General features: G+C 38.7%; 1 protein-coding gene across 3 annotated transcripts in view; it reads right to left on the bottom strand.

Annotated features, from left to right (window-relative positions):
* Positions 1-19,099, bottom strand: part of LEKR1 (leucine, glutamate and lysine rich 1) — an 81,422-nt gene that overhangs the window by 38,631 nt on the left and 23,692 nt on the right. For 2 of the 3 annotated variants that reach the window (XM_060767645.2, XM_067466011.1), the window contains exons 6-7: positions 18,759-18,944; positions 4,513-4,594 (exon numbers count right to left, since the gene is read on the bottom strand). In XM_060767645.2, coding sequence (XP_060623628.2) covers positions 4,513-4,594; positions 18,759-18,944 — 268 coding nt within the window. Of the gene's footprint in view, positions 1-4,512; positions 4,595-11,646; positions 11,778-18,758; positions 18,945-19,099 lie in introns of those variants that run through there. The other variant, XM_067466012.1, reaches the window with a different exon arrangement.

Below are 19,099 nucleotides of genomic sequence, written 5' to 3'. Positions count from 1 at the left end.
TTGCCCACACAGTAAGCTTTAATTATGCAGAATTGAATAGACCAATGATCAGGCCCGTAGCCAGGATTTTGTTTCGGGGGGGGGGGCTGAGTTTGGTTCTGGGGGGGGGGGGCTGAGTCTGAGTGAAAGAGAGTCTACCCTAGCAAACCTTTTGTATCGTTATCCCAATACCTCCATACATATGGGATATATTGAGCATGGTGATCAGATCGTGATATGAATAAACATAACAGTTTAAATAATGCACCAGTAAGGCCTTCTCACGGACCACCATGAGAATTTCGGGGGGGAGGCTGAATCCCCCCAAGCCCCCCCCGCTACATGCCTGCCAATGATAATCTATAGCACCAGGAAGGTAGCCTTCTTAAGCCAGTATCCATGTGAAAAGCTTGTGAAACTTATGGTTTCTGGAAACTTATGGTTTCCTCTCTGGCACTAGTAATTTTCCCCTCATGTGGACTAAATAAATAAATTTCATTCTCTGGGAAGTACAAATACATTCACGGTGACATAGTCATCACTGAAAACTGTGCAGTTTTTGAAAAAGATTTGCAGTTTAGGATTTTTTATTCAGAAAGTACTATTTACTGTGGAATAAAGTAGTTTTCTGCATGTATGTGTGCAAACACACGCATACACTATGCATTTTTTCATGCAGAGTAACTCCTAAACTGAGAGTTTCCAGCTCTCAGCTATAAAAAAATTTTTTTCAAACATTATTTCTAATCGACTCTGGAGTGTTTTCTAATCTTTGCTACCAGGGGTGCAGTGACGTGATGAGCTACCATATAACTGTAACAGACTGAAAACAACAAATAACCTGGCATCTCCTACCTGTCAGTCACTTGCATTTGGGTTGAATACTGAGATATAGATGGGCCTTTTGATCCAGGTCTTTAGGGTTATTTTTAGGAGGGATCAAAGGGGGAGGTTTCATGAGGACCAGACTGTGTTTTTCACTGTCTGCTTCTCATAATGACCCGAACTATATTGTCATTCTCAGTACTATTTCTTTGGGAAAAGACAGATTTTTTTCAATTTCTGCAGACTATGTGCATTTTACAGTCGTGCTTTCCAATGTTTTTGCCCTATTTCTGTGTCTCCTATTTGACACTTACAGGGTCTGTATTGCATTTGGGTTGCCACAGGTGTTTTCCACTCATCGTTTGAGCCTCTGTGGCCGTTCTGTCAGTTCTACTACAGCTTTTGCAGGATTTCCTGTTTTCGTTGTGACTCTCATGTTCACTTTGGACAACTGGCTGATTTTTTTCCATTGCTGAATGAGGGAAGGACTGTGTGCAGCTGTTCCTTATCACTAAGTGCCAGAAGCTTTCTATTCAAAAGATGGAACACAATGGAGTCATTGTCCTGGAACTCGCTATGCTAATGCATATTCACTACATTTCTTCTGACACTTTTTACTTGTGTGTAAAATATGTTGGAGGGGTCTCCTCTAACAGTTTGGTGCTCTCCATCTCCAGAACGTTATGTTGGCTTCTGCACATAGTAGCACATGCTGTGGTGAAGTAGTTGAAGCACTAGGCTACAATAAAGATCCAGCTTCAAATGCCTGCCACTGGGAAACTCAGGAAATGATCTATGCTAGAAGACAGACAAGAGAAGTGTGTTCTCATTGTTTTTTCTGGACCTCTAAGGGGCCTCCAACATCAACAACTATATTATCCTTCTAGGTAGCCTTGCTGAAATATGATTAGAGAACACTGTTTTACAGTTTCAATCTTTCTTGGAGGAGTGAAATTCGAAGAGGTGCTGAGGGATTCCTATCTTGACCATTGGTATGTCTACTCCCTCAAGGCTCGGCTGAGTCCATCATGTCAGTTAATGTGCACATGAAATGCCTGGAAGAGATTCCTCAGTTTTTGCAGTTTTGGTGTTATCAATATTTAGCTCACATCTACCTCTTAACTCTCTTTTGCATCTAATTCCACAAACCTTGTTACGGTGGTAAACTGCTGCCTGTTGTTGGCAATAGACTGGATAAGAGTGAACTAGTGAACAAGCTGAAATTTAAACCAAACAAGACAGATATGCTCTTGATCAGCTGAAAGGCAAATCAAGAAGCAGAAACTTAGCCTATGCTGGAGCTCCTGGAGATGTCATATTGGGTTATGATCACAAATGTCTTGATCACATATGCCTGTTTGGATTACTGTAACTGGGTCAATGTGAGATCACTTACTAGGGCAGGTTTAAGGGAACATATTTCAATGTTGCTTGTTACAAGGGTTTCACCAACTACCAGTTTGTTTCTGGGCACAATTCAAAGTGCTGGTCATCAACTATAAAGCTCGATACAGCTGAGATTCAGAATACCAGAAAGATATGTATCTTCCTGTACAAGCCTGTTTGTGTTTATAGTCCTCACAGGAGGACTTTCTCTTAGTTTCACAGACACATCTGGTGAGGAAACATGAGGTGATCTTCTTGATGTGTGCTTTCAGCTTGTAGAATTTTCTTCTAGAGCATGACTTGGAGTGCAGTCTGCAGAAGCAAATTCAAATTTTCTCACCTGTATGCCCCTTTGCTACATGGTATACCCTTTTAATGACATATGCAGGATTTCTGGGTTTCACCAACTACACAATTTCCTATCCACATACTTCCTTAAAGAAAAACGCTGTAGAATTCCCTCCCTAGAAATAATAATACCTTAAGTTGTATACTCTCACCCAACCTATTCAACTTGTATGCAGAACACATAATGCGATGTGCAGGGCTTAACAATTGCAAGGCTGGGGTTAAAATTGCTGGAATACACATTAACAACCTTAGATATGCAGATGATACCACTTTGACGGCCAAAAGCGAGGAGGAGCTGAGGAGCCTTCTAATCAAGGTGAAAGAAAAAAGTGCAAACGCTGGGTTGCAGATAAACATAAAAAAAACAAGATTCTGGCAACCAGACTGATTGATAGCTGGCAAATAGAGGGAGAAAACATGGAGGCCATGACAGACTTTATATTTCTAGGTGCAAAGATTACTGCAGATGCAGACTGCAACCAGGAAATCAAAAGACGCTTACTTCTTGGGAGGAGAGCAATGACCAATCTCGATAAAATAGTAAAGAGTAGAGACATCACACTGGCAACGAAGATCCGCATAGTTAAAGCAATGGTATTTCCTGTAGTAACCTACAGATGTGAGAGCTGGACCATAAAGAAGGCTGACCAAAGGAAGATAGATGCTTTTGAACTGCGGTGTTGGAGGGAAATTCTGAGTGTTCCTTGGACTGCAAGGAGATCAAACCAGTCCATACTAAAGGAAATAACGCCCGACTGCTTATTGAAGGGAAGGATATTAGAGATAAAAATGAAATACTTTGGCCATATAATGAGAAAACAGGAAAGCTTAGAGATGACAATAATGCCAGGGAAAATGGAAGGAAAAAGGAAGACGGGCTGACCAAGGGCAAAATGGATGGATGGTATCCTTGAAGTGACTGGCTTGACTCTGAAGGAGCTGGGGGTGGTGACAGCAGACAGGGAGCTATCGCATGGGCTGGTCCATGAGGTCATGAAGAGTCAGAAGTGACTGAATGAATAAACAACCACAGGAATAATAACAATAACAACAACAACGCTTTATTTATAACGCACCATCTCTCGCCATGGGACTCAGGAAGGATTCATTTTCTTCCCTTCTGCTTTACCAGAAGCCTTTGGGACTTACTGGCTGAGACATTTGCAGTCAAAAAACAAGATTTCAATATAGTAGATAAGTAAAATACAATCCACGTTAAAGTACATCAGAATGATGTACCAAGAAAAACTGAATTTATTTTTTTTAAACCTACAAATGCTATGGTTTATAAAGTTTTTGTCAAAAATACACAACAAAGAGTCCTGTTGTATTTTCAAATCTAACATGGTTAAGCTGAAATCTGATTCCTACAGACCTGGAAGAAAATTTCATTCAAACGAGTGCTGATTATTTCTAAGAAGACATTATTACCTAAATCCAACTGTTAGTCCCTACTACAGCAGAATCAATGAAAACCATTTAAATATTCAGTTATCAAGGTTTCACTGATTTAAACAGTCTGTTATGTTTCTGTTGAATAATTAAGCATTCGATTTGAAGGACTATATTGTTAAATGTGCTCAAGGTTTTTTTCCTTAATTACTGCAAAATAGAACTAATGATAATTATTTTCAAGCTCTAGCTGGACTAGGTGGACCTTTGGTTTTATTCAGCGGGGCTCTTGCGAGTATCTGTAGGACTATTTGTATCTGTTCAAAAAGACTTCCCACATAATTTTTAATATTACATAACAGAAATGCAACCTAGATTAGATACAGCACAATTAAGAACCACTCAAATATAATAAAGTATTTCCTATGCTCTGCAGATGTAAAAATAAGAATGTATGCTCCTTTCTGAATCCTCTATATAGACTAACAATATTACTAAAGTGTTCATTGTATCCTACATGTTAGAGCATAACTGCAAGGAAATCAGGCAGAAAGATGTGAATAAATTGAAGCATCTTACATGAATAGTTCTTTATAATGGCGCACTTCAGCTGCTGATTTCTGGAACTGGAATTCAATTGTCTCTATCTGGCTTGTTAAATCTGAAATGAGAAATTATTATTATTACACTCAGCTTTTTAATTATTAATAATTACACAGCCAGACATAATTACCTACAGATAGCTACTTGTAATTTGATCCTTTCCTCAATAAATATGATATAACTACTGTATATGCTCATGTATAAACCGATGGCAGGTTTTCAGGCCCACATTCTTGATTTTAATCTGGCCAGTGTACAATCCAAATTCTTAAGATCAGCCCTCCAGGTCCCAAGATGTGTCTCTAATGCCACCCTACATCTGGAGATAGGCTTCCTGAGAATTGAGGCCTGAGTTTGGGTGATATTGAACTATTGGCTTAGACTATCCCTCTCTCCCCTTGTCCTTGCACCTCTTACTATGTCAGATGGCTTTCAGTCCAGTTGGGACAAAGCAATAGCAGCCAAAATTCCACCCTTAGGCTTCTCTCCAGGACTGCTAACCAGAATGAGCTATGACCAAGCCAAATCTCTGATTAAACAACGAATAACTGACAATGAGCACCAATTAGACTTAGCCAATTCTTCATCCTTTATTATCGATGGAGTCAGTAGGTTTTGTACCTCCCCTATGAAATATCTAACAATGCTAGATGTTTCCAGCCACTGGAGGGTCTTCACTCTGGCATGTTGCCATGCTCTCCCATCTGCCATATTGGAAGGTCAATACCAGAAGATACCCATATGCCGAGAGACTGTGCCCTTGTGACTCAGGTCATATAGAGACAACAGAACATGTGCTTCTGCAGTGCCTGCTATATAGAGATATTTGATCCCGTCTCATTACGCCATGGCTACTCAAACAACCAGGATGCTCTGGACAATTTTACATCTCCCTGCTGCTTTCAGATACGAACTTGGCTATAAGTTATAACATTGTAAAGTTCTGCACAGCAGCTATTAAAATCCAGCAGGCAATGACGAATAGCACCAGTACAAGTCAAGATTTCATACTAGCAGAAAATTGATTATAGTTCTTTAATTCTAATCTTTTTTATTATATTAATGGATGTTGCTCCCTCCTCTGTCTGGCTGGACTTCCCTTACCTGCGCTACATGAGCACCCCAATCCCATCCATTCAGACTCCCTCCCTTTTAAATCCATTAATTTTGATATACTCTTGTCTTGATGTTCTGGAAATGATGCACTTGTTTTAAGGTTTTAGAGTTTTGAGGTTTTAAAGTATTGAAGTTTAAAAGTTTTAAATCTCTTGACCCTTAGACTTGATGTGTTTGTGTGGGACTCTGTCCCTCTTCTCATGAGCTGGTCATTTACCATAATTAAGTGAACTTGAACCTTTCAATGATACTTGAGGTATAGGGTATTTATTTAAATTTTTAAAGGGGGTAACACCACTCCATTGTGGTATACATTTTAAAGTTACTTTTACAGTTATATTTTAGTCCTTATTAAATGAGAAAAAAGGACTATCACATGGTTCAACTGCTGGCTCATGTTGTGACGCTTTCTTTATTGTATATATTTTTAAGCAACTATGAGAGAGGGGAATGTGATTTGTATCAAAGAAGTCTGATGAATTCAAATTTCTCAAGTAATTAAAATGCATTTGTTTTACTTACTCCGGAGAAATGGGAAATAAAGCCTTTCTTTTTTAAAGAAATGGCAACTATGATGGCAACTAACATCTTGTAGCAAATGGGAATATAAATGGTGATTAATTCATTTTACAACTGCATTTCAAAATCTGTTTATATTTTGCTTCCTTCTCCAGAAGGTAGCTCACAAACTCTACACAGATACACTTACAGACATATTTACAACTGGTGTTATAATTGCCTCTCTTGGCTGTTTTAGTAAACCCTGCAGCTTGTTAAACTTAGATGACTGGAGGGAGTCAGGGCTTCTCCTGCCTCTTCGGAATTCATTAAGGGTTGCATTCTCCTTTCACCATTACTTTAAAAAGAAAGCACCGCTGTCACATTTCAGGAGCTGGGATTTTTCATAAAAAAGCAAAAATCCCCCTATGACCCTACATAAAAACAAACAAGGTTACACCATATGCAACAGCCAATCTGTTTCCATTTCATCGCAAGGGGAAACGTAATTGAGGAAAAACAGACCGACTGTCTGGCTTGATCAGACTGGTGCTGAAGCAGTTTGTATGTGCAACTATTGTGGATTGCTGCTGATTGTGCTTGGTGAGAATCACTGCACTGGCCTAATAGGAAGTTCAGGTCAGTGACAAGCTGGCAAAACAAGTGTTTATTTTCTGTATGGTGCGATGGCGAAACTGCAGAAAAGCAAAAACCATAATTGCCATTTTTGCAGCTAACTTGCTGCCAGCAATGGCACCACTTGGTGGTGCCAGGGGCCAGCAGTGAGTGAAGGTCACATGCAGCCTAAATGTTAGCCAATTCTGCTTTAAAGTACAGTATAATACCACACAGACTTGTATGTAAGACAAGGACAGGCTTTGAGCCAAAATTATGGTTTTTGATATATGCCATGTATAAGTTGAGGGTCATTCTCTGGAGAAGGAAAAGCCACAATGCTACCTCAATGAGGCAGCCTGGCCACCCAAACTGTGAAAAAGTCCGGAAGTGGTACTGCAGCAGACAGAATTGAATGAGTTGGTGCTTCTTTGAAGTTTTCCCAGCATGGGCTAAGCTCTTGCCTTTTGCCACTTTCAGAGAAGAGAATGATTTCTTTTTTCATAAGAGTTAAGGTACAGTACTCACACCGACCCAGGAATAAGTTGACCCAGGTTTTTTGGACTGATTTTTTGACTAATGTTTTTGATTAAATACATGGATATATAGGGCAATTGCCTTTCCCTATGAAAACACAAATACATCAGCTACTTCCTGTTAGAAGGCACAGACAACAAAATCATTTCTTACATGGGATAGCTAAGAAATGGGGATTGTTCTTTCAATGATACTTGAGGGTACTGGTCTTAATTTGTTTTTCACAGCCCTCAATAAAACTAGACACAATATGTGAAGACCTACTAAATCAATGAGAGCTTGGGAGTCCTACTTAGGAAAATCTGTTGCTTCAATATGTTTTTAAATTAGAATTACTAATTGCTTTATAGATTTGAGTTTGGAAATAATGTGCTTCAAGTAACATTACCTGAATAGATATTTCAGTAGCAATATTATCAAGTCCACTACTTTTATAAAGGTTTTCCCTTGACATTAAGTCTAGTCATGTCCGACTCTGCGGGGTGGTGCTCATCTCCATTTCTAAGTCAAAGAGCTGGCGTTTTCCGTAGACACCTCCAAAGTCATGTGGGCAGCATGACTGGATGGAGTGCCATTACCTTCCCATTGAAGTGGTACCTGTTGATCTACTCATATTTGCATATTTTCAAATTGCTAGGTTGGCAGAAGCTAGGGCTAAAAGTGGGAGCTCATCCCACTCCCAGGATTCGAACCACTAACCTTTCGGTCAGCCAGTTCAGCAGCTCAGAGGTTTAACTTGATGCATCACCGGGGGCTCCACTACTTTTACAAAAGCAATATAACGATCGCAGTACTGTGGTTTTTTAGTTTTAAAAAATAGATTTATTAACATTTCCAAAAACACTGATTTTAGAGGAGAACATTTGGAGCGGATTTTTGACCATTTTTATTTATTTTAAAGTTTTACATTATTTTAAATGTACACGTTTGGAATTTAAGAGCTTTAATTGATGTTAAGAGCTAATTTATTAGCTTCAAATAAAGCTGACATATTGAACAAATGGGATTTAGTTAATCAGCACTTATAATAACCCCCACTGATTCAATGATTTGTTGTAATTGCAGTTAATAACTGGGTTTAGCTCTTTTGGTAGTTTAAGTCTTTTTATTCCTAAAAAATAACTAAAAAGCAATCTCTTCGTGATGAGTGATGCAACAAGCCACACCTTAGTACTGAGCAACACCATCAAGCCGCCTTTTAAAGGTAACGAGTCGCAAATTACTTGTTAAAAATAACATTTCTACCTCTGGCCTGGTTTGAACAGATGCTAAACCTGTATATAATATTGAAACACATTTTTTCACATTCCTTTGAGGCACAAAAGCTACAGGTTTATATTATATTCCAATAAATCTAAATTGGCAATTGATTATGATTTCCCCCCCTTATGATGTCCTAATCTTAATATGGAGCCATAATTCCTCCCTCCAACAAGCGTTCCCTGGAAGCAACCATCCATCAAGCTGTGATGAAGAATGGGAGAAAGGCAGAGTCACCATCACCTTCTCAATAAGACCAGCAACTTCTGGCTCCCATTCTCTTTGACGTATTTTTCATTTCAGCTACTTATGCTAAGACCTTTGCACTACCAGAATTGGGGGTGAGTTGGTTTCCCTCACACTTCCTTCTGAGTCCTGCTGGCCTGGTTTTCTTTTGTGCGGTGTCGTTCAGATTGTAAGCCTGAGGGCAATGTCTGCCTGATGTTTTAGTGTTATGTAAACTGTTTTTGCTTTTATTGGCTTCAGAATTGGGTACAAATGCTTTACATAATGATAAATGCATAATGTATTACAAAGTGCAATGCACACTTCACTGGTGCTAGGGATATTTTGAAACATTTAATCAACTGAGCCTACAAAAATTAAGATAACTAACTTGGACAAAGGGAAAGTTAAGTGGAGATCAGTTTATATTTTGCATTCTGGAAGGTTTTAGCAAATCCTTCATCTGTATCAGACCAACACAATATATGAAATGAGACTTCAGACATTTCTCTTGCAGAAAATTTTTAAAACATGATGAAGACTAATATATGAGCTGTATGTAGTGAAAGGAGAATGCAGGAGTAACATAAGATAGTCACTAGGTGATCCCCACAAAATTTCACAATCCCTGTGGCCAGATTGTTAACAAATGTCATTTGATCATAACCACTGTGTTAATTTAGCAAGGCTATTTTCCTGCCATTTGAAATTATTCCTATATGTAGCCAAATTGTAAAGTTTTGTCCTTATCTAACGTTTCATGAATACCAGAACTAGGGATTGTACATAGATTGAGTTTATAATCTAAACAAAGACGCATCACATAAAGGCTATGGAAATGATATAAATGCCATTTTATGTATAGTAAAAGATGAAAAATGGTTACCCAAAAATATTAATTTACTTTTAACAAGTATGGTGCCTTTGTCACCAAATGAGCACTTCAACTGATGAAGAAAATAAGTTGCACCGATTCCGCTGAGAAAATAGACTGTCAGCTTTTATTAACACACAGTGGTTGCCAAATTGCCTTGCTCCCTGTTGTGGATACACTAAGGCACCTCAGATTGCACATCTTAAAAGTTTTCTGTCTACCCCCTTCCCCAGTGAAGAAGCAATTTAAGCTACCTAATTGCTGCAGAGTGAAGAAAAAAAACCAATTGAAATGAAAATGAACAAAATCTGGCCACCTGTATTTAAGAAAACTCTAAATCATAACAGTAAATAAAGAACAACACTCAAAAACAGGGGACTTCCAGATAATAAACAAGCAGGGCGAACTAATCACCTCCCAAAAAAGGATTCCCCCAGGCAGTAAGAAGCTAGACCTTGAAACTGCTAGGCCGTTAAATGCTAATCAAGGTGGCCAATTGAAACATTCACACCTTCCTCAAACAAACAAGAGTTCTTTCTCCCACGCTGGACATCCCATAGATATATAAACCCCATTTTCCAAGTTTCCAACAGACCTCACCCTCTGAGGATGCCTGCCGTAGATGCAGGTGAAATGTCAGGAGAGAATGCTTCTCAGACATGGCCATACAGCTTACAACAACCCACCCACCCACCCCCCCCCCAAAAAGTTACAAAAAGTTCCTAAATGCCTAAACAAAACATGGTGACAAAAAACAACCACAATCCTTGGAAAACGCCTGGGAGCATGACATTCCAGAAGAGCAGCCACATTGTACGCTGTTGCGCAAAAAGCCGAGTGCTTACTTCCTGGGTGGAAAATTGGCATCTGTTATTTTTAACAACAAATGAATAGTTGAAATACAAGCACCCCAAAGCTTATATGGTTTAAACCACACTCAGTTTTTGTTGTGAGTTGCAGAATCTTATGACACTCAGCCTACTCAAGTTGTCACTTCATTTTTGCATCTGCTTAAACAAATCCATAGACTTCTCAAATTAATTAAAATATTTGATCCTCAAATGACGCCCATGGGACCGGACATTTTATATCTTACAGTTCCTATGCTTTAAATTCTGTTCTTTCTAAAGCTGCTTCTTTCTTGAAAAATGTGTTGGCTCCCCCTGCAGATTTGAGTAGCCCTATAATTATATGAAACACTTGGATTAGCAACACTTTACTATAACTGGAAACTTTATCTTTTTATTTCAGAACCTTTACTTTAGTTGTTTTGGACTGAAGTTCTCATAACCCCTTACCATCAACCAAGTTGGTTGGGGCTTGAAGCTCAAAACATCTCATGATTCAGAGGTTCTCGACCTGAGATACCTGTTTGTGACGGTGTGAGTGGCACCACCTATGTATAGAACTGTTAGTTGTAAGATTTAAACTGTTGTTTCATGCTTAATCCTGCCCCTTTTTACACTGCTTATGTATAGTTGTATGGATTGGTTGCTTATAGCTGTCAATCAGTACTGTTTGGCTCCACCTCTTCCTACAGGAGGGGAGAGCTTCCTTTTTCTTTTCATTCTGCCAGCAGAGTTCATACCACATGGATGTGAGTAAAAGACTTGATTCTAAAGGACCGTGATTTAAGTTACCTCTTAGTACCAGTTCTGAGGTTTTTTACCCTTGGGACTCATGCTTTATGTCCAGATCATCCTGGATAACATTGAGGAGATCCCAAGCGTCTTCAAGCCAGTTCTTTTGGAACCAGAGGAAGATCCTGAGTCTTCAAAACATAGGTCATCTGAACTGGGGTTGTGGTTTGCTCCGGCATTCACAGCCATTGAGGATAGAGGAAACTTGATGAGGCTTCTCAGCTTCAAACCCCTTGGACCCAGGACTGATTGAGACTGTAACGAATGTTTTCCTTCACCCCTCTAAAGTTTTCCAGCTCATTGCTTTGAAGAAATGACTTTGTGATAAATAAAACTTACCTTGAGCTATTTACAGCCTTTTGGGTTTTTGGGAGTTCCAGTTTCCTATAGGAGGGCAAGAAGCAATCCCTTGGGGGAAAGATGCCACATCCATCCCTCCTTCATTAAGACTTATAGCCCCCAAGTGCGACGGCACACTGTTAAAAGAATGATATTTGTATTCAAGAGATCTTGTCAAGTTTATATTTTTGTTTCTAGAATATGTCTTCTACTGCTGACTAATGTTGACAGATTGATTCAATCTAACTGGATTATCTATTATGTCTTGCTGAAATAATTGTACAAAAGATTGGTTTGGAAGTATTTTGTGCATAACTGCTCTCCTACTTGTTACATTTGATTTTGTACTCTTAGTAAATATGGCTTCCTGAGAAGATGGTTCTTTAATGCAAAAGATTCAAAGTTATCTCAACATTTGGTGTGATTGTATTAAATTGTTAATATCTCTGCAATGCCTGAGCTGTAACAGAAAGGTCACCATGACCAATTCTGTTATAGATGTTGACAATATCTTTTTGACACAATCTAAAGTTATAATGGATTTCTCGTCCTTGCCAGATTTTTCAGAGGCTTATTTCTGAACAGCAATGGAAGACACATTATGGAAACAAAAACATAAACTAAACAAAATATTTTGAATACAAATTATGTTCTGTAACAGGTAAATCAGCTAGAGAACCTCTGAATCATGGATGTTTTGAACTTCAAATACCATATACAACAAACAAAAACTGTTTTCAATTGTATACAAAATCCGTATGCCATGTTAAAAGATATGACTAACAACAGCACAGCAAAGTATTTCCATACTTTGTTTTGTCAGTGTTGTTGTTTATTTGTTCAGTTGCTTCCGACTCTTCGTGACCTCATGGACCAGCCCACGCCAGAGTTCCCTGCCAGCCGTGGCTACCCCCACTTCCTTCAGAGCCAAGCCAGTCACTTCAAGGATACCATCCATCCATCTTGCCCTTGATCTGCCCCTATTCCCTTTTCCTTCCTTTTCTCCCAAGCTTTCCTGCCTTCTTATCATGTGGCCAAAGCACTTCATCTTTGCCTCTAAAATCCTTCCCTCCAGTGAGCAGTCAGGCATTATTTCCTGGAGTATGGACTGGTTTGATCTTCTTGCGGTCCAAGGCACTCTCAGAATTTTCCTCCAACACCACAGTTTAAAAGCGTCTATCTTCCTTTGTTCACCCTTCCTTATGGTCCAGTTCTCGCATCAGAGTAAACAAGAGCAATGCAATACATTCTACCCTAGCGTAGATAAAGACCTTGTAATTTTTTTCTTGATGGAATGTAGTCTCACACAGTAACAAAACCTACAAGCAAATTTAGACATGACGCTAAAAAGGAAAAGGATGCTAATACACAGAAGAAAAATTAAGATTCAAGATAATGCTAACAGAGTGGAGAAGTAACAAAATTAATTAAGACTTAGACCTGTAAAAGACGCACAGAGATTCAGCAGGAAAAAACATTACAAAAATGATATAGTGGTTTTTATTAATGCCAATCACATGATGTGACAGCAAAAAAAAAAAAAAAAAAAAGGCCAGCACACTTCTGGGCTGCATTAACAGAATGATAGGAGACTTTGACTAAACATGAAGAATGAATTCCTGACAGTAAGAGGTGTTTGGCAGAGGATAGATGGCCACCTGTCATGGAGGATTTGGCCGGCACTTACTGCAATGGCACAAAATTGGACCAGACAGGCCTTGGAAGGCTTGCCAGGATTCTGTGAACCTATTTCCCTACTGCATTGTTATAATATAATTTTTGTTTGTTTAAACTCACATTTGGTTACAATACAGTTACCAGAATAAAGCACTATTGTAAAAGCTAAATTGTGTTATTTGCTGTTGACATTTCTACCTTGCTTTTCTAAAAGAAAAATATTATTGAAGGCAATAAAAATGTACATAATAACTGAGATATAATCAAAATGCATAAAACACTTGAATTATAAAGATAAAATTTATAGAAGACAACAGAGCTTAAATGCATCGTGTAAAAGCTTGCAGGGGAAAGTCACATATAAGATAATAGTATGAGAACGAGAGCTAGGATCAAACCGAACTTCTTTTGTAAGACTTTATTGTCTTGGTACCACTGCAAAAAAGATCTGCCTTGTGTAGCTATTCACTGCACTTCAGATAGATGGAGATACCTTATGAGGCCTCAGGATAAAATCCCCTGATCATAAAAAGTTATATGGGTATAGATAATTCTTGTTATTTCAAAGTGTAAACAAAGTCATCATTTTATTCAACAAGAGATATTAGATCCTGGACAGCCACTGACAGTAGATGGGGAGAATGCACAAACTGTACAGCAACTTCCTTTGAAGTGCTGAGAGCAAAAGCTATATATGAATCAGCAAATACAAGGAGGCATACTTCCATTTTTCCATCTTTAAAATACAGATAGGTGTCCCTAAAAATGGTCTTAACATATCAGTGTAATAGTCAGGACAGAGAATGTAAGGAATTCTCTTTTCATGTCACTTTAAAAGTAGAAGTATTCTTGATAAAACACACACAGATACCTACATAAAAACTCCAACCATCACCCAAGTCATAAAAGAAGCACAATTAAAGACAAAGACAGAGTAAAGACAAAGACAGAGTAAAGACAAAGATCCACCCAGAGGAAAAGTGTTCTTGCCATACCTCAAGGGAACCACTGACCGCACAGGGAAGCTGATGAAGAAACACAACCTACAAATTATCTGCAGACCTTCAAAGAAAATCCAACAAATGCTACGTTCAGCAAAGGACAAGAGGGATCCTCTCACCTCTGCAGGAGTCTACCATATATGATGCAGCTGTGGACAAGTCTACATATTAACCACCAAACGCAGAACACAAACATGAATCAAGGAACATGAAAGGCACTGCACACTAATTCAACTAGAGAAGTCAGCCATAGCAGAACACTTGAGGAACCACCCTGGACATAGCATATCTTTTGAGAACAAAAAAATGCTGGACCACTCTAACAACCATCATGTCAGACTACACAGAGAAGCCACTGAAATCCACAAGCATGTGGACAATCTCAACAAAAAGGAGGAAACCATGAAAATGGACAAAATCTGGCTACTAGTACTAGAAAACTCTAAAATCCAATCAGGACAACAAATAAAGGGGCTTTCAAGCTGCAAGGCCATTAAATGCTAATCAATGTGGCCATTTGCAACGTCAGGGCCAGCTAACACCTCCCAACAAAAGATTCCCCCAGGCAGGAAACTGCAAGGCTATTCAATGCCAATCTAGGTGGTCAATTGCAGCATTCACACTTGTCTCCAACAGACAAGAGTTCTTTCTCCCACCCTGAACATTCCACAGATATATAAACCTCATTGTCTAGTTTCCAACAGACCCCCTCAACCTCTGAGGATGCCTGCCATAGATGTGGGCTAAATGTTAGGAGAGAATACTTCTGGAACATGGCCATACATAAAACTGTTTGCAGAAAAGACTTATTGAAAATGATCTGTGGTCAATACACCTGTATTCACTCAAGTCTAACACACCATCAAATGTTGTGCACATCTCAATTTTCAAAACCCTGAAACCAAAAAAAAGTATTTGCTGGTGAATGTAATGTAAAGTGGGAAAAAAATTACTCTTTATCATTTAGCCAAAAAAGGTATGCATGAATTGCAGTAGCTGCATGCTTAGAATTCCTTCTTTAAAACAAAAGTATTAGCACACCAAAGCTTCCAGCAATGGAAAGGAAAATCTTGGGGTGCATCTATGCTGTAGAATGAATGTCCTTTAATTGCCTTGGTTCAATGCTATAGGGTCATGGGGGCTGGCAAAGAATGCTGATGTTTCATCAAGCAACAAATCCCAGCATTGCATAGTATTGAGCCATGGCAATAAAATTAGAAACGACACCTCTCAAATAGGAGCTCCAGGTGCTCCTGAAGTAGCTTCCCCTTTTGCTTTGGCACAGCACTAAGATTACCAGATTACATGAATCTAATGCACACCCTGGGATGGTAATTTAGCCCAAAAAAGTGAACATTAGATTCGAATAAATATGGGTACTTTTAAATTTACTCTTACTTAGAAAATATGGGAATTTAGTTTACTGGAGTTTTTGCCCTCAGTTAATGACTGGTCACAATGTCTTTTTGTTTATTAAAATGAAGAGAGCACTCTTCTGGGGGAAAAATAGGAATTCAGTTTACTAATTATCTGGTCATACTGACCTCTAAGAACAGAAAAACAGATTAAGGGGAAACACGCATTTTTAAGCATGAACATTTAAAACTACTTCAGTAAGAACAAAATGTGCATTTATTAATACACCAATTGGAGTTTGCTAGGCATAACGCATACTTCACCGCCTGTTACACAATACATCTATCACTTTTAATAAAGTTGTGCCAAGTATCGGAACAACAAGAAGTACTATATCATAGCTTCATTAGACAATCTCTAAAACCTTTTTCAGGGGTGTCATTATTTCAGTGGAATCTTATAAAAGGTAAATACATTTAGCCAAGGGATGAAAATAAGAATACAGGGAGACCTAGAGATCTCATTCTGTGCCCACTTTCCTTATTACAGGACAGAATCTTCCCTTACTTTTACAAAACTATTCATCTCCCTTTGAAGAGAGGGAAAGGGGGAATGCTAACTTTCAAAGGGCAGAGGTCATAGCACTTTTGAGCTGGGGCACACTTTTTGATTGTAAAGTTGAAAGGTTACTTTAAAAAACTAAGAATTTAAATGGTTGTGCTGAGAACAAGTTGGCAGGACTATGCAGGCAGCTTTATTCCTTTCACAGCCTGTTGGGAACCACAATTTGTGGTAACATACCATCCCAGAGAATGTACTGCAAGAAAACTATGGGAAAAACAGCTGCCAGTATATTCCACCATCACCCCAACTTTTTCTGGAGATGAAAGCATAGCTGTTGAATGAAGCTGTTACTTGGAATGGCAGCTTAACCTTTTCAAATAGATAAATACCCTTAGGCAGCTTGCTGAAAAGCTAGAATAATCCTATTTCAAAGTCTATAACTTCCCATACTGTCTGAAAATGAGTATTAGCTTCAGAGAAGAGTATTGACCATACTCAAGCTCTGAAAAATGATGGGGCAAATACTCCAACCTAGGATGAGATTTTCAGTCTCTTACTTGCAAGCCAGATGATTACATGAGATTATTGCTGCAGTCTATGCCACAGGATTCTCTTTTGTGTTATGCAACAATGCATGTCAACCAGACTAGAAACTGGACAGTGGAACTTCTACAGGAGAATGTGTGCCTCAGGAAGATGTTTTACAGATACTTCCTTAGATTTAGATCCCATGGTTTACTTTAGGTTTACTTCTATGTGACAAATAGCAGCAATGATCACTGTATCATTATTATCATTGTCTACAAAATGAAAGGCATTCCATACAGTTCAAAATCTAAAATTACATACTGTGAGAAACGTGATACTCTGAAATTACAATTACTCTGATCAATCAAGGCTACTTCCTGAATGGTACTTCTGAGTTGTAGAATGAATGATAGTGTGGCTTTCAAAATAGTTTTGAGTCAAACAGCAATGTAAGAGATGTTATAATGCATTAGGTTCTGCAATGGTCTTGTAAAAGATGTTGGAAGTGGAGTTGCATCAATGTTAGTATAGACTGAGTAATTAGTGACAGAGGAAGTTCAAGAAAGCATACCTACCCTTTTAGATCACCTCTTTATTTCTTTGATCTATGTACTCAAACCTTTTGGCTTCCTGCCTGCCTGCGAAGGTCATTTCCCCAGTTTTCCAAAAGTCAGTCTTTTATGACTTTGTCTAGGAAGGGGGGATCCATGAAGCTCCTGCCTGAGGATGTCTTACACCCAGACATGAGATCCAGCTTTGTGGGTTCTTTTATTACGATATAACTCCATTTATATATATTTGTCTCCATTGCTATATAAGACAGATTTCCTAAAACAGTTAATCTAAGTTTTTTTTTTACTGTTTTAACCTTATAAGAGCATCCTGAGCAGTTCTCTTCTGTTTTATACTACAAGATCATATTGTACTGGCAATGTTGCACTCTGCTTGACATGGATACCAAATAATCCCACAAAAGGAACAAGATATTAATGTTCTATGTCTCAGATTTCAAAAAGGAGACTACAAGACACCATTAGTAGAAGTCCCAGGCACTGCCCAAAAACATTTGGTGTGTCTTAGAGCTTTGTGCCTAGCCTCATCCAAGCTTCACCAGGGATGCCAAAGACACTAAAACTATCTAACCTAAGTTGCTGTAGATTTTTTCGGGCTATATGGCCATGTTTTAGAGGCATTCTCTCCTGACGTCTCGCCTGCATCTATGGCAAGCATCCTCAGAGGTACCTCTAGGGATACTTGCCATAGGTGCAGGCTAAACATCAGGAGTGAATGCCTCTAGAACATGGCCATATAGCCTGAAAAAACCTACAACAACCCAGTGATTCCGGCTACGAAAGCCTTCGACAATATCTGACCTAAACTGATCAGATAGACTTTAGAGCAATCAAAGGAAACACCAAGATGGACATTTCTAAAAAGATATTCTTAGTTCTCTTTTGAGTTCTTGTTTTAATGTTTTTGTGGTAAACCAACTGTTGGCATATGTTCTCAACAGTTTGCTACTCTCTCATGGCCAGATCTTCTTCCCCTTTTCTTCAGAAGTCAATAAAAGTACCTTATAATTGGGCCATTTAGAAGGAAGCAATATAGCCTCCTCCTATATTGGGAATCTATGGCTTGGTGCTTTATAACATAAAAGAGAGAGAGAAACTAGTGAAGTGGAGTAGTGTAAAAAAAGAGCTCCAAATCAGGAGGTCTCTTATTTGAATCTCTTTCAGAAACTTGTTGTGTGACCTTAGGAGAGACACTCTTTCACAATCTTAGTCCCTTTGCCCCATGTCTGGTTTCTTTAAATGCCCAAATAGAAACTTCTGATTGGAAGTGGCTGGTGATAGGGTAAGGAGAGTGAGAGTGCAAATCAGTGGTGGTGTGTGCAAACAGTGGAAAATAAATCAACAGTGGAGCAATACACAAAACTATGCCTTAAAGCAATGCAATCTTTCTGTGAAACATGTCACCTCTTTTATATCTTACCTTGTGTTTTCTTTTGCAGTTCATGACATCTGTTTTGCAATTCACTTTCTCGTAACAGAGAAGTCTGAAGTTGCTCTCCTTCCCTTTTAGCTGCCTCTGACACCAGTCTTAAACGTTGCACCTCCTCCTCAAGACCCCGATTTTCCCTTTGGCATTCACCTATTCTTTGGTTTGCCCTTGACAGTTCTAAAAAAAATGAAATTATTCTGAATATCCAAGATACACGCCACAATTTAAAAAATGTTCACTTTATATGTACGATTGTGGTTTAAATAAATATACAAACTGCTTTAATTTATTTCACAAACTCATTCCGCAGTCCCTTTCAGAGTTGCGTATTG

Source organism: Anolis sagrei, chromosome 3, assembly GCF_037176765.1.
Source record: "Anolis sagrei isolate rAnoSag1 chromosome 3, rAnoSag1.mat, whole genome shotgun sequence".
Classification (NCBI taxonomy): Eukaryota; Metazoa; Chordata; class Lepidosauria; order Squamata; family Dactyloidae; genus Anolis; species Anolis sagrei.
This window is presented reverse-complemented; position numbering and strand designations above follow the sequence as displayed.